The sequence below is a fragment of the Myotis brandtii genome, unplaced genomic scaffold (genome assembly GCF_000412655.1).
Source record: "Myotis brandtii unplaced genomic scaffold, ASM41265v1 scaffold796, whole genome shotgun sequence".
Classification (NCBI taxonomy): Eukaryota; Metazoa; Chordata; class Mammalia; order Chiroptera; family Vespertilionidae; genus Myotis; species Myotis brandtii.
Window position 1 is genome coordinate 1044195 of NW_005371207.1, and position 27450 is coordinate 1071644.

Here is a 27450-nt window from a genome sequence, read left to right on the forward strand (position 1 = left end):
GCCCTGTGACCCTTGGGATAGAGCATTTAGTGTGCAGCCTGGGGAGAGCCTTAGGGACCCCCAACACCACACCCTCCCCGTCATGGGGCAGGCACGGAGAGAAAGCAGCCAGGTGTCAGAAGGGGGCCTACAACACGCCACATCCGTGAGACCCTCGACTCAGGTGGAGGCTGACATCATTTGCTGAAGGGCGACCTGGGTGCTGGTTGGCTGGGGAGGGGCAGCGACGGGGTTGATGGCCTGTGTCCGGGCTGGGATGCATTAGCTGGCCCACGGAGCATGGGCCGGGACCAAGTGCCTCGGCTCCCAGAGCGGCTGCGGGGTAAGAGGCTGCAGCCGGGCTCAGTGCCTGTGGCCACCTCTCCAGCGCCCCCTTCTGTTGGCCCTCCCAGGACAATCACCCCCTGGCCAGCCTGCCCCTGCTGGGCTATTCGCTCACCATTCCCTCGGAGTCCGAGGACATCCACAAGGACTATGTGTTCAAGCTGCACTTCAAGTCCCACGTGTACTACTTCCGGGCCGAAAGCGAATACACGTTTGAAAGGTAATGTCCCCCCAGCAGAAAAAGGCCACTCGTCCCTTAAACAATAGGATTTCTCCCAGGCAAGCTGCTAGGAGAGCCCGCTGTGGGCATCCCCGCCCTTGTCCTGACCCGGGCAGGTGCTGAGGACAAATCAGGGTCTCTCCACAGAGTCCCCTTCTGCTCCCAGAGAAACATCCTTCATCCTTAACCTGCAGTGCTAGTTAACGCTACACACTTTTAAATCTCTTACGTGTGTTTATCAGTCTGTGGCTTCTGTAGCTGTTTAGTCCTAACATTCCTGATGGGCTGCGGTCAAAGGCTAAGTTTCCGTCAAAAGACCACATGAGGAAGGGAAGGAATCCTGGTGCCTCTCAGAGTTACCTTATTAGTGAGAGACAGTGCGAGAGCCGAAAACAAACGTAAAATGGAGAGAGCAGGCCACCATGCTTGACCAGTGGCTTCAGTCTGTTCCTGAAATGTCAAGGGTAATCCTGGGCCCCTGGAACGGCACCCTGATGAGACTATGTAAGCTTCTGTCAGTCCTCAGGCCACAGACAGGGCAGCAGTCCCCACCCTGTTCAGGGAGGAAATTGTCACTAACTTGTTTCCCCACCACCTACTGACACTGACCCCACAAGGGTTTCTAATCGCTGGGCTGGCTTTGCTCTGTGCACAATCCCCTGTATATCAGTAATCAGGGCCATTTGTGATGTTACGTTATGGAATTTGGGAGCTTCTGTGGGTGTAAAGAGAGCACAGTGGCTTAACACCAGGGCCACCTCCCACAGCAGCCGTCTCCAAGTTGTACTGCCTGAGCCGTGAGCCGGGGCACAGCAATTCTCAAATCTGATCCTGGGCTAGGAAATTTACCCAGGGTGGGATCCTGTCACTGTTGTGGCCAGGATACGTCAGCCTTCAGTGTGAGACCCTAACAAGCCTGATGATTACGGAGCGGCTAAAGCCCCGTGTGAGCCCCGTGAGAGCCCCGTGAAGACAGGAGGCGCGGCACACCCAGGTTCTCTTAGCCTCAGCACCGCCAACACTTAGACCAGACGATTCTGTGAGGGTCTGTGCTGTGCACTGCAGGTGCTTAATGGCAGCACCCCTGGCCTCTACCCCTAGATGTCAGCACTCCCTCCGTTGTGACAACCAGCAGCGTCTCCAGAAAACGCCAGTGTCCCCAGGTATCTGAAAACTACCAGGATCCAACACAGAAAACAGAGTCCCATAAGCAGGGCGGGATGCACACCCGGGTCCGAAGGAAGGGTTACAAGACAGAGCGTTCGTTCCTAGACAGCCAGGCGCCACCTCACCTGTCGCTGCTCTAAAGAGATGGGCTGCCACACCTTGGGCAAGGCACATCCACAGGGAGGTCAGCGGTCCTCAAACTGAGACTGGGGAACATCTGTAGGCACCCTAACCCTGCTTTCTATGCAGGGGAGGCTGAGAGTTCATTTAAGAAGTCTTCATCTGCTAAAATGGCAGATTACAAATAAGAAATCGGAGATGGACGTTTGTAAAAGGGGCCCTGACAGCCGTTTGCTTTCTCGCTCTAGGTGGATGGAGGTGATCCGAAGTGCCACCAGCGCGGCCCCCCGCGCCCACTCTCTGAGTCACAAAGAATCCCACGTGTACTGACGGCAGGACGCCGTCAGCTGGCTCGGCCGTGGCTGCTTCCCGGGCAGCCGTTCTCTATCAATGATGCCTAGTAAAATGAACGCCTGTCTGGAAAACACCAACATGGTTTTACAGCATCTCTCACCTGTCTCTGCAGAACCATTTCTAACCTTGTCTTTCCACTGTTCATTTCCCATCTGAACGGAAGTGCTCCCACCTCCAATGCTGGCGGCATTTTCTGTCATTCCCTCGACGGGCTGTTTTTAGCTTGTGCCAGTATTAAAACATTGTCATTAATATAGTGCCAAATGACAGTTTTTCCTCCACGACTGCACCTTAAAGCAGTACAAACACATCCGTTTGACAAAAGACAGGGCAAGTGCTCTTTTTTCTTTTTCTAGGCTGCTGCATTTTAAGAAAACGGATTCTCCAGTGTTTGCAATACACATGGCACAGTCTTAAGCAAATGAGATCATTTTCAGATTTCGTTTTTTTTTCAATCTTTCTACTTTTATAATAATAGGAAGTTACTCCTTTGATTAGTAAGCGATTTGCCGCACACTACGTGCCACCCTGGGGTCTCGTGCTCCAGTGAGACGCTGGCTCCCAGACCCACTTCCTGGTGCAAGCTGACCAAATTGTTCAAGTGATGACTATTTACAAACCGTAGCAGGTTGTTTTCTGCTAAGAGAAGCAGAAGTCCAGTGCGATGTCTAGACTATCACTGTACTGTGCGTGAGTGGTATATACAATGGGAAGATATTAAGCTGTGGGTGTTTTGCTGTCTGTTTCACAAGCATGAAAACCTGTATATCAGTAATCAGGGCCATTTGTGATGTTACGTTACGGAATTTGTGAGCTTCTGTGGGTGTAAAAGCACCATGAAGGATGGTGTGTAGTCCCCCGGCACCCATCGTCATACCTATCTATAGCCTACTCAACTGTGGTTCGGAACTGCGCATTCAATAGTAGTATATATTGTGCCTGTCTTCAAAAAACATTCTTTTTCCTTTTTTATACTCATTCCCCCAGGTACGGGGTAGGACAGTATGACATTGCACAACCTTGACAGTCGGACAACACAGGGAACATGGTTTCCAGTAATGCTGGGCCCACTAGTCAAAACCTGTTTGCCTATTCTCTGTGAGAGCGGTGGCTGCTATTCCCCAGTGTTCTTAAGCCCTTTCTGCCCTTTCTGACGCAGTCCAGAGGGGCGGCCAATCAACACAGTCCTCCCCGTCCTGCACCACCGCTGGGAAAGCCCTCACCTAAGACACGCAGGACCACCCCAACTCCGTGGAGCTGTGACTGACAGAGTGGAATCGGCAATGTACAAATGGACGAGTAGCTTGAGACGTGTTAATCATTTGCCTTACAATGTGTACCAGATGGTTTTAAGTACTAACAAAAGGGAATAAAAATACCTCACGCCACAATCCAGCATATTGAAGTTTTAAGGCAAAACAACCCACCTTGTCTCTTGGCTTTATTTTCATCTAATTCGGGTGGGTTGGTGTCTCTGCCGGCGAGGGCGGAGTTGGCTGGTCACTGCGGGTGAATGTGAAAAGGAAAACCAGACTCGATCACTCTTGAAGACGGCGTTTTGAAAAACTTCCTATTTTATAGTTTCTGCACTCAGAGACCGGGCATGTCTAGGAGACTGATCCCGGTGGCTATATAAGACAAGGACTAAACCCCAATGGAGGAGGGTGAAGCAGACAGGGAGGGGCCCTAGAGATGAGTTCCCTGAGGCTTCTCCCACATAGGCCCCAGGGGCAAGACCAGCACCCTGGGAGGCTGAAGCTCGGGTGCTCTGAGCAGCCAGGATGGCAGAGGCAGGAGCAGGGAAACTCCCACCTCAGTATTTCTGAAGGATTCCAACCTATTTGCTGGAAACGGTTCAGATCTATGAGTAGCACCTCTGTGCTCCCTGCTACCCTGTGACTTCAAAGAAAACCTAAGTCTGGTGTGACTCAGTGGTTGAGCATAGACCCATGAACCAGGTGGTCAGTTCAATTCCCGGTCAGGGCACGTGCCTGGGTTGCAGGCTCGATCCCCAGGGGGTGTGCAGGAGGCAGCTGATCAGTGATTCTCTCATTGATGTTTCTCTCCCTCTCCCTTCTCTAAAATCAATAAAAATATTAAAGAAAGAAAACTAAGTCCAAACCATGTGGGCAATTCACTGCCCCCAAGCTGCCAGGAACAGTTTCAGAGCCACCCTGTCTTGGTCCATCCCGGCTACTATCACAAAAATGCCAGACTGAGGGGCTTTGTAAAGGACAGAGATGTCTCTTACAGTTCTGAAGGCTGTGAAGTCCAAGATGGAGGTGCCGGCAGACTCGGTGTCTGCTGAGAGCCTTCCTGGGTCACAGCCAGCACCGATGGGTCCTCACATGGTGGAGGGCGAGGGATTTCTGCAGTCTCTTCTGTGTGGACACTCATCGCATCAGGAAGGCTCCGCCCTCATGACCTAATCACTCCCTCCTAGTGCCATCGCCTGGGCATTAGGATTTCAACATAAATTTGGGGTGGGGGTAAGTTCACTCTATTCCCTCTACACCAGCGGTTCTCAACCTGTGGGTCGAGACCCCTTTGGGGGTCGAACAACCTTTCACAGGGGTCGCCTAAGACCATCGGAAAACATATATAATTACATGTTGTTTTTGTGATTAATCACTATGATTTAATTATGTTCAATTTGTAACAATGAAATTGGGGGTGACCACAACATGAGGAACTGTATTAAAGGGTTGCAGCATTAGGAAGGTTAAGAACCACTGCTCTACACATAAGACACGAACTTAAAAAATCATTGTTTTCTGTGAACTTTATTGACCCTTGCGTGATACAGTACCTGTGCTTAAGAACACACCTTGCAGCACTCCCCATTTATTGCCATATTTTATAGCAGAAATACAGAAGCCGTTTTTTTTAAGGAAGAACATATAAAAACGCTTATAAACAGACCATATGTTTTGCCAAAAGAAAGGTACAAATGCTACATGAAGAATTAGACACTCCACAAGACCAACTCGAGAACAAAACTGTCAGATTCGGAAGGTGTGTGGCACTTGGTTACATCAAGATGGCCCCCTGCCTCGGTTTCCAAAAGGTGGTAGCTGTGCTTGTGTGTGAAACCGTCTCCCCGCTGGGAGCGCCACCACCATCTGCAGTCTCTGGATAAGCTCTTAGCTGCTGGGGTTTGGCATCGAGAGACTTCCGAGTGTTAGTAAATCCATCCTGAACGCTGAACTCCCAGGTCCGGCTGGCTACACACCAACAGCAGTCTATATGGTCGGAGGCAGGTCCCCTGGTAGCTCTGGAACCTGATCTGTCTTTAATAAAGGACTTGACGTGGACACCCAAATGCTAGCCTCCTTGGCTAAAGAACATGCCCTTAAAAACACAAGCTGAGTCTGTGTGTCTACAGAAAGTAACAGATCAGAAGAGATTGTATAAGGAGGTGATCCATTTTTAACATTCAGTTAAACCACATCTTTCCCAGGAAGCTACTTCCAACAGAAGATACTTCCAACAAACTAAGAGAGTCGTTTTCTACTTTATCTGGGAGACAGCATTGTGTATCATAATCTAGTGATTGCAGAATATCTACTACCCATTACTTGTATTTAAGATTGACTTCGGTGTCGTCTTGATATGCCATTGTCCACTGGCAAATTGTAGGAACTTTAAATCAGCTGCTGTCTAGGTTGTCCGTCTTAAATCAGACAAGCACTTTGGGGGAACACTGCTCGTTCTTTGAGTGATTCTCCTGTAATGAGCAAAACTGATCTTTGGCTTAGGCCTCACAAAGGGAAATCAAAGCTCCCGCACACAGAATACTCTTGGAAACACAAAAGGAAACACACAATTTATTGTTCAAGTTAACATCCTTGCTGCAGAATAGCATGTACAATAAGAATTAGCAATTCAGTTCTGTGTCCCCTAACCAAAGTGTATCCTTTATAGAAATTTCACCCAAATCTACTTCTAATTTAAAAAACAAAATTTAATTTTAGGATTTAAAACTAGACTCCACTACCAAAACTAAACAATAACCACCCACTCCAACGTCTCTCACTCGGGGCTCCGTCCTCTCTCGTTAACTTCCAGGCCACTAGGCCGACGGGTTCCTGACCTTCCATCCCAAAGTTTACCCAGTAACTCCCTTGCCTCCGAAAGTCCTGTCTTCCCCTCAAGAACTGCGACACCAACAAGAGGTGACAATGATTCATATCAAAAATATAAAAGTGCCATGCATACTTCAATCAGACAGTCGAATTGCTGCAAGAACTCTATTCTCATACCACAAACCCAGAGACTGGTGCCCCATTGGCAAGCAAGACCCTGTCACAAGCCAAGAAAAGTAGACACCTGGCTGCCAAGCTAGCGGACACAGGCTCCTGTATGAGAACAAAATAACCCTTAATTGAGGTCCCTGGGAAGAGAGAGCACAATTTTACAAATCAGCAGAATTCAACCCTATCTTCTCAATGACTAATTTTTAAAGTTGCATAGGGAACTGACCTGAACATCCAGCATTTTGAATTTGGGCACTTCTTCCTAGAGCATTCTAAAATGCCTCATCTCACCACACAACCACACACACACACAGCAGGCGCGCTGCCCTCTCGAGTCACGTTTCAGAGAGAGTATGCAAGGAAAGTGTTATAAAATTTATTCATGTGAGCATCCAGACATTTTAGGTGGGAAAGACGATATGCAGCTTTCACTACAAGCTGCAACAAAATCATATGGGAGAACGGACAGCTGGCGCGGTGCTGGCAGTGGAACGATTCCAAACGAATGTGAGACGAGAGCACTTCATTGGGGAGAAACTTAAAGTAATAATTTAAAGCTTCATGACACAAGATATGTTCCAATTTAAAACACTAAGAAATAGTACCATCAATGAAAAAGGAAATCAACTTCTAAGTGTACCAAAAGGGTTGTAGGGCAAACGAGGAAAATTTGCATTTGTTGAGGTACAAATAGGAGTGTTCCTTAAGAGGGGCATTAATTATTATTAATGGCAAACCCTGCAAATACAAAATAAAACCCAAATCACTGGTCACATAATTCAAAATTTACATGTAATAAAGGCAAGGCAATAGACTCAAGTTATGGCCTGTCAAATATTTACTCCACTGACATTATCTACAGAAGCACTTGGCCAATTTGTACACAGTGATTCCTTATGCACGCCAAAAGGGTTTCCGTAAAAATGACACTATATACAAATCTGTACACTGAGCCACCAGAGCGATTCTCCGTCTCCCGGGAGGGAGCACAACTTAAAGCAGGATACCTGAGGTTTCATTTCTTCAGTTGCCTTATCATAATCCCAAATATACATTTCAGGGTGTGTATTTGTTTTTAAAGACACTTTCCTTGATATGTGCACTATGGTTAAAATTAAAAACAAGAATAATAAAATAAAATGATCGCTGGAAGGAGCTGACCCTCCCCACCCATCTAGACTTATCCGGCCAAGGCCAGCGAGGAAGGACGCTGAGGCCTGTATGGGCAGCCTCGGCTGGGCCAGCCCTCGGTGCAGCTCTTCAGCGGAGTCAGCAAAGGCTCTCGTTGACTGTTTAAAAGGAGCAGGATGAAGAAGAAAGAAAAAACAAAACCCCAAATGCCAAAGGAAGTTCAGTGGGACGAAGTTCCTCCACCACTTAGCGAGTATCTAGGAAAAAACAGAGAAATAGAAATAAATAAATGTCATTTCTAAAAATTAAAAAATTAATTTGCAAAAATTCAAACAATAACCAAAGTCCTATTAATTTTCATACACTGCCAAGTCATCAAAATATGGAGCAACTATCAATGGATTATTATATAAAGAATTCATAAAAATGAACAAAATCATGATTCCAACAACAAATTTTCCGAGAAGTTAAATTCAGCCACAAAAGAACTAAAAGTACGTAGTAAAAAGTGAGACAGTGGTTCAGCCTCCCAGGAGAGAAAACCGTATGACTAAAACAGTAAATGGTACACCTTTACTTATAATCAGATTGAAAAATCGGTATTAACCAAAGACAGAGTAAGAGTCCAGGAATGCACAAACATGGCTGGTTTGAGGACCAGTGCAAAGAAACACTTTTGGCCACAAAAAAACTGAGGCTTGCTCAGGTACCCTCCTTCCTGAAATGGTCTCTTGGGTTTTCTGTAACTACAGTAATTAGGAAGCACTCTGATGTCCAACAACAGAGAAATGGTTACGTAAAAAAACCACCTGAATAAAATAACATATTAGAAATTGTAATATTTAAGCAATGAAATCTATACACAAATCAATAAGTGTGCGCAAAATTGTACAGTTTTACAATCTGTTTATCCCAAACACATACAAAAGAATGCCCCCAAAAGTATGTGTGCACTATACTTTTCAGAAATGTAAAAATTAGTAAGTTCACGACATTTATAATAATGGAAGGCAAAGCACCAAAAATGATGATAATGGGCTAGAATAGTGGGATCGTGTATACTTTCTTCTATTTTCCAATAATCCCACAGTATTGTCTTGCTTTGGAATATAAAAAAGGGAGCGCTGAGGGTGTGAGGTCCCCTCATGGCCAGGATTCCCTCAGACACCTCAAAACGGACCCAGTCGCAGCAGATACCTGAGGACACGTTTAACGGGACTTACGTAAGTATTCCAACCTAGAGCTCCTCTTCCCAGGCAGTTACAATACTCAGCACTCTGCCAGAGAACAAGTGCTCCCACAAGATCCCCCTGAAAGGCATGCTTTAGCCACAGATCCTAAGGCTCACATTTCAAGAAACATAAATGCCGAAGTCCTGGGAGGAGGAGTCCACACAGAGGATCCACACGTTAACTCAACCAAGACCTACAGGAAGCCTTCGAAATGCTTTAGAAAAGGCGGTTCTCGTTTCTGAGGTGATCCACTGCCTAATGCATCTGGGAATAAAATAAGTATGAGGCATGAGCAAGGGCCTCTGTGGTTTGGCGGCATCTGGGTGAGGGGCACACAGGAAGAGCTTGGGGATCCCAGGAGGAGTAAGTGGACCGTACCAGCCAAGGCCTGGGGGAAGCAGATAAGGACCCCAGAAGCTGAGGAGGAGACAGGATTCGCACACCAAGAAGGAAAGAGACACAAGCAAGACCCGTCTGGGGAAGACAAAGAGTGCCGACTCAGCACGTCTAAGGCATCACTGGAAAGTAAAACTTCAAGCACAATGTGGACAGTGGGCAATTATATCTGCATTATACATGGCTGCTGAGCACCTGAAAGGTGGCGGGTTCACATGTGGATGTGTGTGAATGTAAAACACACACTGGACTGCAAAGACTTAGTACTGAAACAAATGTGAAATACCTCACTGATGATGCTAATACTGATTACATGTTAAAATGAGATTTTGGATGCAATGGGTTAAAAAACATAAAACTAATTTCACTTGCTCCTTTTTTTACTTTTTTTGAATCCTCACCTGAGGATATGTTTTTTGAATTGATTTTAAAGAGAGGAAGGGGGAGAGGGAGAGGAACATTGATTGGTTGCCTCCTTTATGAACCCCGACCAGGGACTGAACCAGCAATCTGGGTATGCACATGGACCGGAATCAAACCCGCAACCTTTCGCTGTACATGAGGACAACTCGAGCCAACTGAGCCACCTGGCCAGGACTTTACAATTGTTTTATTTTTATTTTTCACTTTTTTTAAATGTGGCTACCAGAAAATTTTAAATTCTGTATAGCTCACATTATCTTTCTATTAGATAGCACTGGTACAGATCAACTCATTTCAGCAACTAAAGAAAGCGGAACAGAGGGACAGACCAATTAAACACACAGGCCACCACCCGAGCCCTGTAGCTGCAGGGAAATCAAGTTACGTATATAAATTACTAACAATTTCAAGCAATTTGGGACAATGTGGAAAATATCAGTCCTAAAAAGTCACACTACAAAAGCAGAAAACAAAACCCAAAACAAGATAATGTCACTGGTTTCTGGGTTAGTTCTATCTGTTCGAGATTTAAAGGTGTTTTTTAATCAGAAGTAAATGTCACTAAAATGAGCTGGGAAGTGATACCAAGTTTCTTTGAGAAATTAAGAAAAACGGACCATTATTAAGTAACTAGAGGCCCAGTGCACGAAATTCATGCACTGGTAGGGTCCCTAGCAGCTGCCGGCCAGCCATTCCCATCCTTCCCCCGGCTGGTCCTGCCCCGTGGTCAAACTCCCAGATGAATTCTCGTCGAGGGGACAATTTGCATACTATGCTTTTATTATATAGGATAGGAGAAAAGCTTATGGGATGCTAAGATAAAACATTCGATGAATCTTAGAACAAAGCTATGTTAGATATTAACTGCCTACACACAGTGGACAGATACCCACAGACATGGTAACAACAGTGCTTGTGTGAGGATAAAGTGACCTCTTTATTCTGTTTTCCTTTATTTCTGTAATTCATTAGTATCAAAAGGGTCAGGGCAGAGATAACAATTCTGCCTATTGCCTCAAAATTGAAGGTGGCCAAGTAAAGTCTTAATTCTCTAGCCTAAACTTTAGAGCAAGTTGGAAAGTTGGGATGTCTTTGACAAAGGAACCTGAGAGTTAGGAGAATACACCTACAGGGTCAGAATTAAGGTTTTCTCTGGATGCTTCTCTTTAGAGGACCCACATACCCCAAACTTCTTCACATACTGTCAAGCCGACCCCTCAGAAGAGACCTGCAAGGCTCCTAATGGTCACCGGGGCCCTGCCATCATTTGGAAGTGACTCAGTAGCCTGGACAAGTCACCTGGAAGGTGGATGTCAAAGCAGTGACATGACTCGTGCTCTGGAGTGTTGAAGGTTTGGGGAGTGGAGGAGAGATGGAGCCACACCTCCGTTCTCTCTAAACACCCCCAAATGACCGTACTTATGCTGGGGGTTGGGGCAGTCAGAGTGACCTCCTCCACAGGAGACTCCTAAAACAAGTTCAAGAGAGTGGGTAGGGAGACCCGGATCACTCCTCCTCACGGCAATCAGGGCCACCCGTGGGTGCAGGGAGCACCCCGCAGGTCGGTCAGTGCACACAGGTCAGGCCAAGTCGAGAACCAGCACAGCCACCCATGGAGAATCACACACCGCATCCATTCTCACTGGACTCGCCAAGCCCAAACTTCTGGAATTTTTGGACATTTGACTTTAAAACCAAATGGAGAATTACCAACATATGGCTAAGGACTGTATAACTAGGCTGCATCATTGGAGCAGACAGATATTATGTGCCACAAAGTCCTGCCGCCCTTCCTAGTCGTTTCCAGATTTGTATCCTTCGTGCACATGAGTTTCAGAACTGAGAACAAGAAGGTAACAGAACAGACTAGGAACAAAGCACCCAGCTGGCAAAGGGAGGGAAGCCGAGCAGTCCATTTGAAGGGCCCCACACCCGGCCTATGGAAGCCACAGGGCAAGCGTGGTGCGCCCTCCACGGGGCTCTCCTCCCGGGAGGCAGGGACCTCACTGCAGGCCTGGCGGCAGTTACCTCTGGAGCCGCTGCACGAGCTGGGCCACCATGGTGTCCGAGATCCCAGGGCACGCCTCTTCCGCCAGGTAGATGGCCCCTCGCAGTTCTTCTATGGACCCCATGTTACCACCACATGCTTGGCTCTTCTCCTTCAACTTAAAAGACACAAACATGAACAGCATGACACACACGAGCACAGGAGCCAATGAGCATCTGTTCTAGAGAGTAACACAACGTGTGGACCACAATGGCTCCAGCCATACGAGTCCTGGCAGGGACCCAGCGCAGCCACTGGTTCACTTCCCATTCCTCTCAATGAACAGTGTTTGGATGCTGAGAACACTGTATAGAAAGGTCGTTAGTCAGACTTGAACCCCTACCTGCACTAGAGTGAACAGAGACAACTGGTGTCCTGTGCCCCTTTTCAAATCTGATGACAGGCTGTCCCACTTGCTTTTTCCATTTCAACCCAACTTATACCAGAAAAGTAATTTCAAAATTACTCAGTGCTAGTTTCCACACGGGCTATCTACTCTAAAGCTTACTAAGGTTGATAGGTTGGTTCTTAGATGCTGACAAGCTGTCTTTTTGGTCCTCTTTTCTCAAAATATTCTAGTTCGTGTAAATAAGTGCCAGCCCTAAATTCTGGGATCTGTATGCCCCTCCTGGCACTTCTGCTCCCATGAGAACCATTCCACAGTCTGCAGGCTCCTCCCTCACTGTAAGGTCAATTCAGTCCCTCAGGAATGCGGCAAACGTGCAATGCAAAGGGTGGCTGCTCAGGGCAAGACGCAGCCAAGGGCAGGACTGAGAGCCCTCAGCACAGGCTGCAGGTGGCAGCAGCAGAGAAAAAGCATGACCTCCTCGTCAGGAGTCCCCTCCTCAATATCATCTTTAACAAACAGTTTATAAAACAGCTTTGGCTTTTCCAGCTGTTATGAACACATGCTATCATTCCCCGCATCAGTCTCATTCTGCAGATAATGCTTTCTCCTTCTCCCTGGGAAAGGTCATGCAGCACCTGGGAAGCCTAGCCTGCGAGTTTACTGTTAGGTTAGCCGGGAAAAAATCATTACAACCAGGATTAATTCATTAATTCTGAATAATGACTTCAGAATAGTTTCTTCGAGTGCCCAATAACAAACAGCTTCAGACAAATGAGAAAATACACGCCATTTTCCCTAATCGCCTGTTTGATCCTGGAGAAGTGACAACAGCAGGGTCGCAGGAAAGCAAGGGAGCATCTAGACAACCTGAAGGACCAATCTTCCAAACAACATACAAAGGAACAAAATGGGCCCTGGCCGGCATTGCCCAGGGTTAGAGCATCGGCTTGCACCTCCTGCTGGTCCTCACCTCCCAGATTCCACTGGCAACACTCCCCCTTCTTCCTCTCCCTTCTCACCTCCGCCCCTCCTGGCACTTCTGCTCCCATGAGAACCATTCCACAGTCTGCAGGCTCCTCCCTCACTGTAAGGTCAATTCAGTCCCTCAACCTCTGCAAACAGAGGAGAAATAATTGTAGATAAACACTGAGAGAAAGGCCTCTTTGGGATGTCTTTCATCTTGGGGAAGAAAAAAAAGTTAATTAGAAATATTTGATATTTACAAAAATTCAATAAACTTCAGACAGGTGCTACCCAAGGATAATGTAATTTATGAAGTGATCCCCCGATAAGTCTAGCACCCATCTGACACCAGCCACAGCAAATACATGAGTGACTATATTCCCTATGTGCTCTCCATCCCCGGGACTATTGGTACTTCCAATCTGTACTTCTTGATCCCTTCACCTTTTCACTCAGTCCTCCAGCCCTCCTTCTATCTGGCAACCATCAGTTTATTCTATGAGTCTGTTTCTCTGTTGTCCATTTATTTATTTTTAGATTCCACATGTAAGTGAAATCATATGGTATTTGTCTTTCTCTGACTGACTTATTTCATTTAGCATAAATACCCTCTAGGTCCATCCACGTCACAAATGGTAAGATTTCATTCTTTTTTTATGACAGGAATATAGTCCATTGTATATATGTACCACATCTTTATCCATTTAACTACTGATGGGCACTTAAGTTGCTTCCATATCTTGCCTATTGTAAATAATGCTGCAATGAACATAGGAGTGCATATATTCTTTCAAATTAGTGTTTTTGATTTCTTCAGATAAATACTCAGAAGTGGAACTGCTAGATCATATGGTAATTCTATTTTAATTTTTTGAGAAACCTCCATACTGTCTTCCACAGTGGCTGCACCAGTCTGCATTCCCACCAACAGTGCACGAGGGTTCCCTTTTCTCTACATCCTCACCAGCACTTGTTGTTTGCTGATTTGTTGAATATAGTCATTTTACAAGTGTGATACACCACCATGGTTTTAATGACTTTTAATAAAACTTAATCCCAAAATTCTAGTACTTTACATGAATAACCATATATGCAAAATAGGGACAGTCCTGTCAAGAGAGCTAGAAAGTCATTTCATATGTGAAACCTCACCCACTCCCACACCCCGTAATTCCCACTGTATTTTCAAGTGTCAGGAAATGCTGATCCCACAGAAGGGCAGGCCTACAGAGAGCAGACATCAGCATTGTAGGTCTGACTTTGCGTAATCAGTCGGACAAAATCTCCTGCTCTGACAATTCACTGTCAGCAAAACTCCAAAGCAGGCCACCATGAGGGGCCACCTCACCCTGAGAGAAAGGTGACTGAAAATGCCACTGACTGGTCACAAGTATTGGTCCCTCTCATACCAGCAAACATACCTTATTTCTGTCTAAATCCGATGGCTGAAGAGTTCCATTCTCAAGACTCTTTGGATCTTTCTCTCGGATCGTGAAGATCCAGTCGCTAGAATCGCTGCCTCCAGATGCTTGACCATCCGTGTCCGTTTCCCTTAACACAGAAATCCAGGAGGACCCGTGATGAGCTGCTCTGCGGGGCTAGGACCCCATGGTGGCCTCTCAAACCCCAACTGAGCACTTAGGCTGCCCTGCTTCCCACGCAGGCCTTCTCCGTCTCACCCTCACACCCCACACCAACTTCCACTCTTCCCACCCCCCACCAGTGACACTCACTCCCAGTCCCTCTTGGGCTTCACAAGACAAGCCTGCCTCCCAACTCAGAGACCAGAGACCATCAGAGTGTGAACCCCACAACTTCCCACAATGCCTGCTGCAGCCACGCCTTCCCGTCCCCCCATCTCCTCAAATGAAAGCAGCATTAACTTCCCCAATAGGACAAACTGAATTTCTTCTGACCCACGTCATTCATAGGCTCAGCCTTTATGCTGGCATTTCCTAAGATTTGGTGATGGGCCGCAGGGCCCTTCTCACTCTGCAGACATGCTGCGAAGGACACCATTTGTTCTCATGGCTCCAATGACCAGGGTGACTCTAAATCTGTACCATCTGCCAAGACATCTCTCCCCAACTCACCCTCAGTGCCACTCTCAACTGGACACACCCTCTCGGACACCCTATCAGAACTCGAACACGTCCCACACAAAATCGGTTTCCTCCCCAGACCGGCCTCTTCTCCAGCGTCCCCGTCTCAGCGGCACTCGCCTCATGCCGAAGCCTGGACTGTCTCCTCCTTTCCCCAAAGCCATGGCCAGACTCCCCGTTCATCTTTCCATCCCCAGTGCTACCACCCTAATCTCAGCGTCTAGAACTCAACAATTCCTGATCCGTGGTTCTCCTCATTTTATAATGGAATTGCCTGGCGACCTTGAGAAAACACTTGGTCTCATCCCCAGACATGCAGATTCCTTTCCCCTTTATGTCAGAGTCATGAGCCCAGCTTTCCCATAAAATAGCCCTCCACCCAATTCATCCTCAGCTAATGGAATTCCTAGGTGCTTAACTTGACACTGGTTTTTAGTAGCTTCTTGATACAGCGCTGTTACAGTGCAAAGCCTCTACCAAAACACAACACGGAATCACAAAAACAGACGTTCATATCCTCTTAAAATATATATTTAAAGCAGTTTCATCTGATCAGTGTTTTAAGAGCATGAGGTATAACCAAAGAAAAAGAAACCAGGTCAAGTTCAGTTTACGCAGTTTTATCACACAGGCTTTATGCAGAAAAACTCGGTAAGACGAGGAGAACCAGCAACCTGGACTGTCTTTAAGAAAAAATAAAAGGAAAGGAACCCAAAGCCCACCCCAAAGAAAAGACTAGAATAAACACAACATTCTCGCAGGCCAGCTGCTCAGGCACAGCGCAGTCAGGGACGCACAGTCAGGGGCACATGCTCTGGCTCGCACGCACTCGAACAACTGGGACGACGGAGACTTACGTGTCAGAGTCTTCTGAGCTGGAGTCTTCATGGCTCTGCTCGGCCTTCCACCGCTTGTACCTGTCGATTAGCTCCGTCAAGTAGGAAGTTTTCTTCGCATTGCGTATTATAAACTTGTGCTTCAGTAACTCCTTTGCCGTGGGTCTCTGGGAAACAAACCACCAAACAATGCAAACAGAAAAAGCATGAGATGAAGTCCCTGCCTTCCACTTGATTCTACCCCAACGGTCAGACTTCTGCCTCAAAAGGTCAAACAGCCTTGGCTGGTTTGGCTTAGGAATTACAGCATCGGCCCTTACACCCTAGGGTCATGGGTCCAATCCCTGGTCAAGGGCACATACTTCTCAGTTGTAGGTCCCCTAGCCCCAGTGGGGGCGCCTGTTGGGAGGCAACCAATTGATGTTTCTTTCTTTCTCCCTTTCTCCCCCCCTTTCCCCCCCCCTTCCACTCTCTCTATTAATCAATGGAAAAAATATTCTCAGGTAAGGATTAAAAAAAAAGTCACAACCACACTAATACCTAAAGAGCAAGTTCTACTTCAAAGGTTTTTCCCCCTAAGACCTATTCAAAGAATAAGCCATTCAGCACCCGTGGGTGGGACTCTGTGTACAGTAGCATTTAGTATCTGATGTTAAATTCTCAGAAAACCAATCAATTTAGGTAGAAAATGCTCCAGAGAATTTCACAGAAATCATCCAAAGGAGCTAGAATATGCCTCCTAGAGTCTATAAAACATTTTATTGCAAATGCTGGCAAGAAGAGAAAACATGTTTCGTATTACCTTGTTAACTTACTATATTAATATTTGGCTCCATCCCCAAAAATAAGAAAAATGTTCATTTGGATTCATCTAGAGCATGAGGTATAACAAAAGAAAAAGAAACTACAAAGGAGCCAGGAGATTCCTTTTTCTTGGTTGCACAAAGAGTACTGAGTTCTCAGTCATCCAGCCCTAACTTAGAAATGCTGGTTTCTCAGGTCTGCCTCTTTCCTTGTGGTCCAATGAGAACTTCGTCCGGCCCTGGGCTCAGGATGGCCACAGCCAGACAGCATGCTTTGACCGTGGCCAACTGCTCTGCCCTTGAGGTTGGCAAAACCAATTACAGGGAACATGCTTCCCAAGGCAGCTGAGTGAAGCCCAAATTGGAGCAGGCAGGGGGAACACACAAACAACACAAGTCAGACTAAGCTGCCGCTTACTCTGAATTTCTAAAGCTTTATCAACAAGAGGCAGGGATATTTCTCACATTTAAGCTTGTGAAAAACATGGGCCACCTCAGGTATTTCCCACTCCCTGTCCACAGGACTGTGAAACTCCAAGCATCTCAGAAGTGCTTGCATTCTCAGCTTCTCATCCTTCTCTCGGTCCATCTGGGGTCAAGGCCGGGGTGGATATATGTACACCGGCAAGCAAGCCAATACTGGAAGTATGGGTTTTTGTTGTTTTTTAAAATATATTTTTATTGATTTCAGAGAGGAAGGGAGAGGGAGAAATAGAATCATCGATTGGCTGCCTCCTGCACACCCCTACAGGGGATCGAGCCTGCAACCTGGGCATGTGCCCTGTCCAGGAATCAAACTGTGACCTCCTGGTTCATAGGTCGACGCTCAACCACTGAGGCACACCGGCTGGGCTGGAAGTAGGTTTTTAATGGGAAGATGTAGATGTGTGTGGGTGTAACTTCTGGGTGCTGGTGCCTAGTGACTAGGAACTAACAGCATGATGTAAATTTCAGAGCACTGTGGCAATGGAGAACAGCAGCCCCACACAACCAATGGTTGGTGTACTTTGCAACCCCTTGAGGATCTCAGAATAGGTTGCACTCGCCATTCAATTCCTTTACCGAAACTGGCATAATATTAGAAAACCACTGTGCTCTTGTAAAAACTAATCACCCATTTTTAGATAAGAGTTCATGAAAAAAAGGGGGGTTCCAGCTAACCCTGCTAGAAAATCCATAGATAAAACAAGGATATATGGTGCTATACACAACACCAAAATATACAGATAACTTGCAAAATAATGTCCTAATTCAGAGAGAAAATTAGGCTGAAGCTATGTAGTCGGCACTGCTACATGGCTCTGCCAGAGTCCCTCAAACATAAAGAAGGGGGTGGGGGGCAAAGTGGGTGGTTCATTTATATTTTATTTGCCTTTCTTTCCTGACACATACCAAGAAGAAACTGAAAACATTTACTTTAAAAATTATTTAGCCATTATTTTTCAGGCCAGACTTTGCGATTATTAAAAATAGCTTCATAATTTATAGCCTGACCTACCACTATAAAATGAAAGTTATTATTACACATATAATATTAAGAAGAATAGTCTTCAAGCTCAATGAGGTATGAGATGCTAAAAAATAAATTTTATCCTTCAAAGATAAACAATAAAAACATATTTTCAATGCAAAGAAATCAATCATACCCGTGTAGAAAAAGAAAACAAATGAGACTGTGAAGACAGCTGACATTAGTGATAAAAGAAATTCCAGTAAGATGGATTTAGACCAAGTCGGACCACACATGAAGAGATGTGGGCCATTCTGATCTGAAACTCACAAAGCTCGGCTCCTTATTCAAACAGGCCTCCACAAACTCCTTGAGGGGTTTGCTGTAGTTTCCTTCCAGCGTCGGAGGGTTGTTCTTTGGAATGAGGAATAAAACCTTCATGGGGTGCAGCTCAGAATGAGGTGGTTCCCCTTTTGCAAGCTCTATAGCTGTTATGCCCAGGGACCAGATGTCTGCCTGCAACAAAAAAGGATCTTTAGAGAACCATCAAGCAGGAGTAAATTCAAATAAATATACTTGTGGGATGGGGAGAGAGAGAATACATCTCAACGAACTTTTAAGGTTTTGAAAACATTATCTTTAACTGAAAATAATAAAGATAAGCCTTTGGTTTAATTTCAAAATAGGCAACACACAGGAGAAAATAATACACAGAACAGCTTCTATCTCTGTACTGAAGGTGGCTTTACGAGTACTCCTCTTCCACTTGCTGTTGGAGGTATAATGCATTCAATGTCAACGGAGGCCCCCCGAGGCAGTCAACAGGAGGTAGTCAGAGGTGAGCAGAGAGGGCAGACGGGGGAGTGAGGTGTGTTTGCCAGTCAGGCAGTGCTCAGGACTAACATAATGCTCCGAGTTAAGTGCTAGCTTTACCAGCAGAGTCTCATGACCTCAGACAAAGATCTAACCTCTGAGCCTAGTTCCCTCATCTGTAAAACAGGAATAACAAGTGGCTATGCAAGGTGCCTAACATAGCACTCAGAACTTATGTTCAAACACACAAAGAAGTGGAAAATACTTGTACAATGCACCCCATTTATCTAGCATTTGAATTCAATAATCATTAACACTTACCATAAGTTTTAGCTATTATTCACCATCGTACATAGCAGATAAAAAACATCATGACATTTTCCTTGAATACCTCAGTTTACCAATTTAAGGGCTTTTTACTACTATCAACATTTAAAATTAACAATAACTCCTTATCATATAATAATTCAATATTATGTAATAATTTAATATCATGTAATAATTTTCTCAACTGCTCAAAAGTCTTTTCATGGTTGGTTACTTTGAATCAGGATCCAAACAAGGCCCAGACGCTACAACTGATTGTTAGGTGGCCTAAGGCTCCTTTAACCTGGAACAGTTCACTCCCTCGTCTCCCCAGTATCACTGACTTGAGGAAGAAATAGGCCTCAATTCTGGATTTGTCTGGTTTCTTCCTGGTGTCATTTAATGTGTTCTACTCCTGGGTTTCCTGTCCAATACCCAGTGATTCATTAAGTCTGTAGGCTTGGTCAGACTCACTGTTGGGAGGAGTTAGGGGGTGCCAGTGTCCAGATGCCTGATCCTCCTGTTGCCCAGCCCCCGCTTGTGGCCTTGCAGGGGATGGGGGCCAAGCCCTCCACTGTCCTCAGTCTAGTACAGCTTCTCTGCTCTTGTCACTGCACTGTAAACCCACCATAACTCCAGGCAATTAAGTGAGAACCTATAAATCTCTCACACTCACCCTACAGCAAGGAGATAGAAAGCCTGAAGCCCCATTCAGGTCATTTTCCACCTTTAACTACCTGGAAAGGATTCATCTGTCATGTTCCCGCAATCCTAGTGAGTATGAGAAACCCTCACTACCATCTCCCTGGCACATATATGCCAGGCCTATCACATACCCTATATTCTCCTGTTCTCAGGGAAGGCCGGAATATGCAAGCTCTAAATTCTTTGTACATTTTACTAAAGATCTAGATGAACCAGTATCAGGAGCAATATGCCTGTTTTCCTTCTATCTGCAACCTGCACTCTGCTTTATCTTACCTGTGTATTATTTTTAAAATCAGCAAAATGTGACTTATTCCAGAGTCCCTCCCTCCCAGGAGGAGGAAGATGGGTGCCCGTAGTGAGCACCCATAACTGGAGTGGCAGGAGGACCTGCCTCGTGTGCAGGTACCAGGAGTGAGGGCAGCATGCACGAGCAGAGGAGGCAGCGAGGACGGACAGCACGACTCTCCTGCCACAGCAACCCCTCTACCCAACAGGTTCCTTCCTAAAGTCTGTATGGTTCCTATCCGTCTGCTACTCTACCCGCCCCCCCAACTGGATTTCACCAGAGCTGCTGCTCTTGGCAAAGCCTGCTACTCAGCCTGCCTCCCACTGAGCGGCTGCAGGACCTTTGTCCAGGTGACCTCTGATGGGTGTACCTCCAGACCGCTCTGCACCCGGTACCGCTTAAACCCACTCCGAAGCTAGAAGGCCCCGGCCGATGGCGTGTCTGCTGGCAGTCTGTCACGATGTGTGGGCACGCATTTCCCTGTGGTCAGAGGGCTTGCTATTGGGTGCCACGCCAGACCATACCCAAACAGGCAGCAAGACTTTGAGGACCTGGCACCCGCTTCCACCTGCCAGGATGGACCAACCGACGTTAACCAAGGAAACAGCATCCCAGCCCCACCTGTTACGCAGCCAAGTCTCCAGAGAAGAGCAGGGGCATCACTCACTTGCTCCCCTGGGAGTCGCCAGCAGAGCCCTGTCAAGACAAAGCACATGCCAACCTCCAAGGCAGCCAGCCTAGCCAGGAACTGGAGTGTCACCCAGCCTCTCGGGACCCTTCTCTATGCCCTCCTGCATCACCAAGTGCCGGGTGTGTGGCTCCGACATCTCGGCGCCCTGGGTCGCCCCTCAGCCCTCCTGCCTGCCTTAGTTCAGAGCTCCCTCTCCTGGGACTTCTGTAGGGGGCTCCTAAACTGTCTTCCTGACTGCAGGCTCCCTCTGCAGACATCGAACACACTCCTGACTGACTTGGAAACCTCGACTGGCACGCAAATAAACGGCAAGCAATTTGGCATCATATATCAAAAGCCATAAAAACATCCAAACTTGTTAAAACCAATTAATTCCGCTTCTAGGAACCTATCCTAAATAAATACATTTTAGATTTAGAAAATGGCATCTGCTGCCAAAAATATTCAATGGCAGCTTTACTTACACTAAGCCTTAAGAATGACTAAGCTGATGTGGCACATAACTTATTGAAGTACCAAGCACTCGACAACAATGACACCGATCCGGAATCATACATGCAACTGAGTTTGTCTTATGACTGTACCTAGGAAATAGGGCATCAGATGCAGAATATGTGTCTGCGTTTTAAAATATGTTGTGTGGGGGAAGGACAGACATTTCCAAAGCAATTAAAGTTCAAGTATAAGAAGAGACTCGTTATCCACAGAAACCAGAAACACCCATCAGAAAGGATATATGCACCCCTATGTTCACAGCAGCACAATTCACCATAGCTAAGATTTGGAAACAGCCTAAGTGCCCATCAGCAGATGAGTGGATTAAGAAACTGTGGTACATCTACACAATGGAATACTATGCTGCTGTAAAAAAGAAGGAATTCTTACCATTTGCAACAGCATGGATGGAACTGGAGAGCATTATGCTAAGTGAAATAAGCCAGTCAATGAAAGAAAAATACCACATGATCTCACTCATTTATGGATAACAAAGACCATTATAAACTGATGAACAAAAAGAGATACAGAGGCAGAGCAGCATCAAACAGACTGTCAAACTACAGAGATCAACCAAAGGACTTGTATGCATGCATATAAGCATAGCCAATGGACACAGACACTAGAGGGGTGAGGGCGTGATGAGCGGGGGGGGAGGGGCAATGGGGGAATAAGGACACTTATGTAATACCTTAATCAATAAAGAAAATAAATCAATTTTTAAAGAAAACAAACAGGATTTTCAATATGAGTTCAAGTCAAAAGCTCTGAGGGGCTAGTGCTTTGCACTGTAGACATTTGTGAACAGATGTTTTCCTATGTGAACGGTTCTAGGGGGCACAATCCTAAGTGACAACACAGAGTAACTGTTGCTGATGACCAAGGATTCTCTCTCAATGGGGCTGCAGGTTGAGTGGGTACCAATATCCAACATTCTAAATCCCTGCAATACCAATCACTGCAATCTTTAAGTAGAAGTAAGCTGGCTACAAATCTGCGGCCAATGCAATTTGAGTAGCATAAAAAATAGTGCATACAAAATATTCTAGAAGGAACCACAGTCAACTCTATAATCAAGAGGAAGAGGGGGAAACCCTGGAAAACCCAAATCACAGTTATAACCAGTAAAAAAATAGATCAAAATGGATTTAATATAAATGATTTACTTAATTAGATGCAATACTTAGGTACACTTTTATAAGCAGCATCTAGAGGTATAAAGATCACTTGTGCTACACAGCAATTATATGATTGGTCCAAAAAGGCGCCATCGTAACTACATGCTAAAATAAAGCCCATCCTTCCCCCACCTCCAGGGCTCCTTACAGCAGGGTCTGTGGGCAAATCCTGATCCTGCACAGGGCCGGGGAGGCCAGTTCTGCACTGCAGTGGACGGGCCACCTGCAGACTCCAGCAACCACCGTGTTTTCACTCATCTTTAACCATTTTATTTTTCCCTTCAATACATCACTCATTTCCACTTTTCACCACGGTCAGACTGCCAACGGTTATTTCAGAGATGACTGGATACCAAAATGATGTAGCTTGTGCTTGGGTGGTAGGGCTACAGATGGTTCTCTTTTCATCTCATTTTTCCCCCTGTACTTTCCAGATTAAAGCGTATGTACTGCTTTTGAGACCAAAATGGGAAGAGTTACTTACAGGAGAATACTGACACTGGGCTTTCAGTGTCTACAGGATGTCGTTTCACTTAACAGGCAAGTCACATCCTCTGGCCTCATCCCCTAGCAAATTCTTCACCACAATGTATAATCCAAATATGAATGTCCTGCCTTTCCTACATGGACTTGGGCCAAACGTCCTTCCCTTATCTTTGAGGGGCTGAAAAGCCCTAAGTCTGACTCCTTGCTCAGCTCATTCTGATGTACCTCACTCAGCCCCCCTGCACTCCCGCTTACCTGTGAGAGCACCTGACACCCAGCACTGCCATTACTCACTGAAGAAGTAAATTATTTAGCACAGCACACAGCACTGGGTACAACTACAGTGAAGATCGAATGAATGAGTACAGAGAAAAGGACATGAAACAGCCAACGTTTTTACCCAAGTCCAATCCATTTCCTGACACACCGTCGTAATAACCTTACAAAGGAAGGGGGCGGGGGTGAAAGTTCTGCAGCCCAACACCCTGCTCTAGCAAGGAAAGCAAAGGCTTCCTTGTCAGAGAGCAGAGTTTTCTGCCTTAGCACCATCTTCAAAGTCTGAGGTCTTCTTAAACAAACTAAGCTGCCCTAATTCCCCTTCATAATAACAGTAACAGTTATGATGAAGGTTCTTCAGACATACGGGCTCTCATGACTTAGTAATGCTGAGCTCAGGTTAAGAACTGAGGTCGACAGTAAGATGCCCTGCATGTGCAATCTCAGACGGAACACCTAAGCAGCCCAGACAAGTGACAAAGGGTCAAAGATACTGGTTTAAGAACTGGTTGTGCTAAATAAATAAGCTTGTAGATATATACGTAAAACTAAGCCTTGGTCCCCTTTTTGTTTGGTGAGATGAAAATGCTAGTGAGGCAGATAAATCCCTTTCTCTTCCCAGCCTGACCCTCCTCTGTGAATCAGTGTGTGTACCCAGATGGAACGGCCTGCATCTCTTCATGTGTTGCCTGACTTTGTCTAGATCCATCTTATTGGAATTTCAATGAGTTCAAGTCAAAAGCTATGGAAGCTAGTACTTTGCACTGCAGACATTTATGAACAGATGTTTTCCTATGTGGATGGTTCTAGGTGGCACGACCCTAAGTGACAACACAGAGTAACTGTTACTGATGACCAAGGACTCCTTCTCAATGGGGCTGCGGTTGAGTGGCGTGCTTTCATGATGATGTAACAGAACCTGCTACTCTGCAGCTGTTAAGCTCTTTACCTGTAACACAGAGACCAGTAGGGAAAACGTCCACAAGGAAGAATGGGAGGGAGAACTGGAAGGAAGCTGAGTTGAGTTTGTGTTATCAGGAGAGCAGGGTGGCCACCACGGCTACAGTGCCCCTCTAAACATAAACAGCCGTCAGGCAGGCCTCGGTGAGGGTGGCAGTCACTGGAAGGGTATTTCACAAAGCAACTCCAAAAAGGCCTTTTGTCAGGCACTGTTCTTAACAAGAGCTGCTAGCCCAGAGTCACAACTAATGAGAGTGTGGTGACATCATCCCCAAGGGCCCAGCCTCTGGAACCCCACTTCTGATAAGCCCCAAGACTCAGGCATAGACATCAGCCTTATCTGCAATTTCCACACCTCCTGGGTCAACAAACCCGGGAAGCAAATTTCACATAAGCATATTTTCACACATGGTTCCCAGTAAAGAGTCAATAGAAAATTTTTTTAAGATGTTTTAAAAAATAGTCACTGGGTATGATCCAAGCCAGTGGTCGGCAAACTGCGGCTCGCGAGCCACATGCGGCTCTTTGGCCCCTTGAGTGTGGCTCTTCCGCAAAATACCACATGCGGGCGCGCACGCACAGTGCGATTGAAACTTTGTGGCCCATGCGCAGAAGTCAGTGTTTTGGGGAAGAGCCACACTCAAGGGGCCAAAGAGACGCATGTGGCTCACGAGCCGCAGTTTGCCGACCACTGATTGAAGCAAATGAAAGATTTAGCTTTTAACATAAGTCAGAGGAAAAGGTAACTAAAGGTCAGTAACAGTTTCTTGAGCTCCCAAACCAAGTGTGCATTTCCTGTGAGTTTGCACCTTTTATCTACCTAAAAAGAATAGTGCAACTTCTACTGATCAGATAAGTGCATTTGATCTTGATAAGAACGCCAGGAAAAAGGGTGGCAAAGCTCCACAGAGAAATCTCCATGCTCAGAGGCTGCCTTTGGCGACAAACACCCAGAGACCCCGCACTAGGGAGAAAGACGGGAGGGAGAAGGTCTCCGGAAGCCTTTTCCTTTCTCCCTCACCCTTTTCCTTTCTCCCTCTCCCTCTTTCTTTCTCCTTCTCCTTCTCTCTAAAATCAATAAGCATGTCCTTGGGTGAGCATTAAAAAAAAGAGAGGTTGGAAAAAGGGAATTATAATTCTGCCTCATGTTGGTTAGGAGCCTGAGAGAGTAACAATCCTAACTGGGTACTAAAACTAATGACAAGAAGGTTCTGTAGCAACCTCTAAAAGCATTATTCCATTTCTGTTTCTCTTGTGGGATCCTCTTTCTGTCCTTGTCCCTTAAATATCATTCAGAGTTCTGTCCACAGCCCTCTTCCTTCACCCACTCCACTCAGGCCTCAGCTATCACCCATACACAAACAGCCCCCGAGCCCTCTCTGTGGACCCACACCCCACATGTTGCTCCACTGGGTGCCTTTACCGTGGCCACCACCTTGATCCTCTGTCCCTCCACAACCACCTTCAAACACACTTTTCTCGGTGCTCCCCACCACCACCACCACCAAGCAGACATTACGCTAAAAACCTCACTGACTGTGGACTGGATAAACAAAGGGTATTGCAGGAGACAGAGAAGAAACCTGCTTTTAACCAAAGTCCAAGAACGACCTTTCTGACCTACTTCAAGGTGCAGTCTTCACTCTCCCTGGAAGAGCTGTAAGGTGAAAATACAAGAGGAGGAACTCTCCAGACCCAGGGAGGGTGAAGCGTCGGCTGTTACCTTTGAGTCGTAGGCCGACTGTTTGATGACTTCAGGTGCCATCCAGAAAGGGGTGCCCACGAAGGTATTTCTCTTTATCTGGGTGTCTGTCAGCTGGCCGGCCACTCCAAAATCAGCCAGCTTCACCTCTCCATGTTCAGAGAGCAGAACATTGGCAGCTGCAAGATAAAACCAAGATGCCTCTTGATATTATTTGCTGTATTGTCCCGTCCATGATCATTTTGGGGATGTTTCCGTCCTCTCCTCAGCGAGATCATGTGCTCAACAAGAACAGACAACAAGGCTATGCTTCTGAGCAGACAGCCCTCCACCCACCCAGGCATGTTGCAGGGACACTAAGAGACACACGGACAGCCCCCCTGGAGAAGGAAAGCACCGCTTTACTCTGCAGCACGGTCAGATCCACCTGAGGTTTTCAAAGCAATAAAAACAAGATGCTTTCTTACCTTTAATGTCTCTATGAATTTTCTTCTCCGAATGCAAATAATCAAGTCCTTTTAGTATTTCTCTTAATATGGTAGCAATCTGAGTTTCATCTAAAGGCCCAGGTTCTAACTAACAAAACAAAAAGTGTTAAAGTTACTTATATGATTCTAAGACATTTGAAATTATAAAGCAGTCAATACCCATGTTAAATGGACAATAATGAAAATCTACTTCAAAACAGGCATTTTGTCCAGACGATTAAAACCTACTTAAAGGGCCCAAAACAACAATAAAACAGAGAAAATGACTTTGCTGAGTGAAGCAAAGCCGGCTAAGAACTAAAGTAGGGTAGGGCCAGTGAGAAAGTCCGAGGTCAGCCACACTGTGTTGGGCCATAAGGGATTTTAGTCCAGAAAGCAAAAGCCCAGAGACTCCCAGTACCTGCTGGGTAGGGTACGAAGCAGCGTGGCTCTGTCCTACATGTGTAATGGTAATCAAAACACAGTGGTCCAAAGGGAAGGCCCAGGAGCCCCCTGCTTTCTGAGAATGCCCCCGCTCCACAATTTTTTAAACCTAAAATTTAAAGCTTGGGGGAACACAGCTAAAAGAACTCAATATATATATATATTATGTAATAAAAATAATTATCCCAAATTAGGTAATAATTACCTCTGAAAACTTTTATTCTGAGAAACTCAAAGCAATTTATAGTCATTCCTTGATAAAGATAAATGTATAAAGTTTAAGGAAGAAATGTCAACTACATATATGCCCTTTTTAAAGGGGGAAAAAAATGGGTTCTAAAGCTCAGTTCACATTGGGTAGATCCACCATCACTTGCAGAGTGGGAATTCAACCACAACTAAATAATTACATAAATTACTTCAGCAAAACAACCGAACACCCCCGAAAGAACTGGTCATGGACCT

At 45.9% G+C, this 27450-nt stretch overlaps 2 protein-coding genes and 1 long non-coding RNA gene across 4 annotated transcripts in view; 1 reads left to right on the forward strand and 2 right to left on the reverse strand.

The window, feature by feature from the left end:
* The window catches only part of FARP1 (FERM, RhoGEF (ARHGEF) and pleckstrin domain protein 1 (chondrocyte-derived)), a 277196-nt gene extending 273597 nt beyond the window's left edge, over positions 1 to 3599 (forward strand). The window contains exons 25-26 of the mRNA XM_005883626.2: positions 393 to 544; positions 2080 to 3599. Of these exons, the coding sequence (XP_005883688.1) occupies positions 393 to 544; positions 2080 to 2161 (234 nt within the window). The 3' untranslated portion in view covers positions 2162 to 3599. The remainder of the gene's footprint in view (positions 1 to 392; positions 545 to 2079) is intronic.
* On the reverse strand, positions 2639 to 4631 carry LOC106724305. The gene is made up of 2 exons (XR_001360064.1): positions 4437 to 4631; positions 2639 to 3688 (listed from the first exon to the last, which is right to left on the reverse strand). It is a non-coding gene; the product is annotated as an uncharacterized LOC106724305 (long non-coding RNA).
* A 321-nt stretch (positions 4632 to 4952) lies between these two features.
* STK24 (serine/threonine kinase 24) overlaps positions 4953 to 27450 on the reverse strand; it is a 56448-nt gene continuing 33950 nt past the window's right edge. The window contains exons 4-11 of one of the 2 annotated variants that reach the window (XM_005883628.2): positions 26542 to 26650; positions 26096 to 26253; positions 18504 to 18689; positions 15942 to 16087; positions 14404 to 14533; positions 13130 to 13198; positions 11652 to 11788; positions 4953 to 7829 (exon numbers count right to left, since the gene is read on the reverse strand). In XM_005883628.2, the coding sequence (XP_005883690.1) occupies positions 7793 to 7829; positions 11652 to 11788; positions 13130 to 13198; positions 14404 to 14533; positions 15942 to 16087; positions 18504 to 18689; positions 26096 to 26253; positions 26542 to 26650 (972 nt within the window). In that variant the 3' untranslated portion in view covers positions 4953 to 7792. The remainder of the gene's footprint in view (positions 7830 to 11651; positions 11789 to 13129; positions 13199 to 14403; positions 14534 to 15941; positions 16088 to 18503; positions 18690 to 26095; positions 26254 to 26541; positions 26651 to 27450) is intronic. The other variant, XM_014531213.1, reaches the window with a different exon arrangement.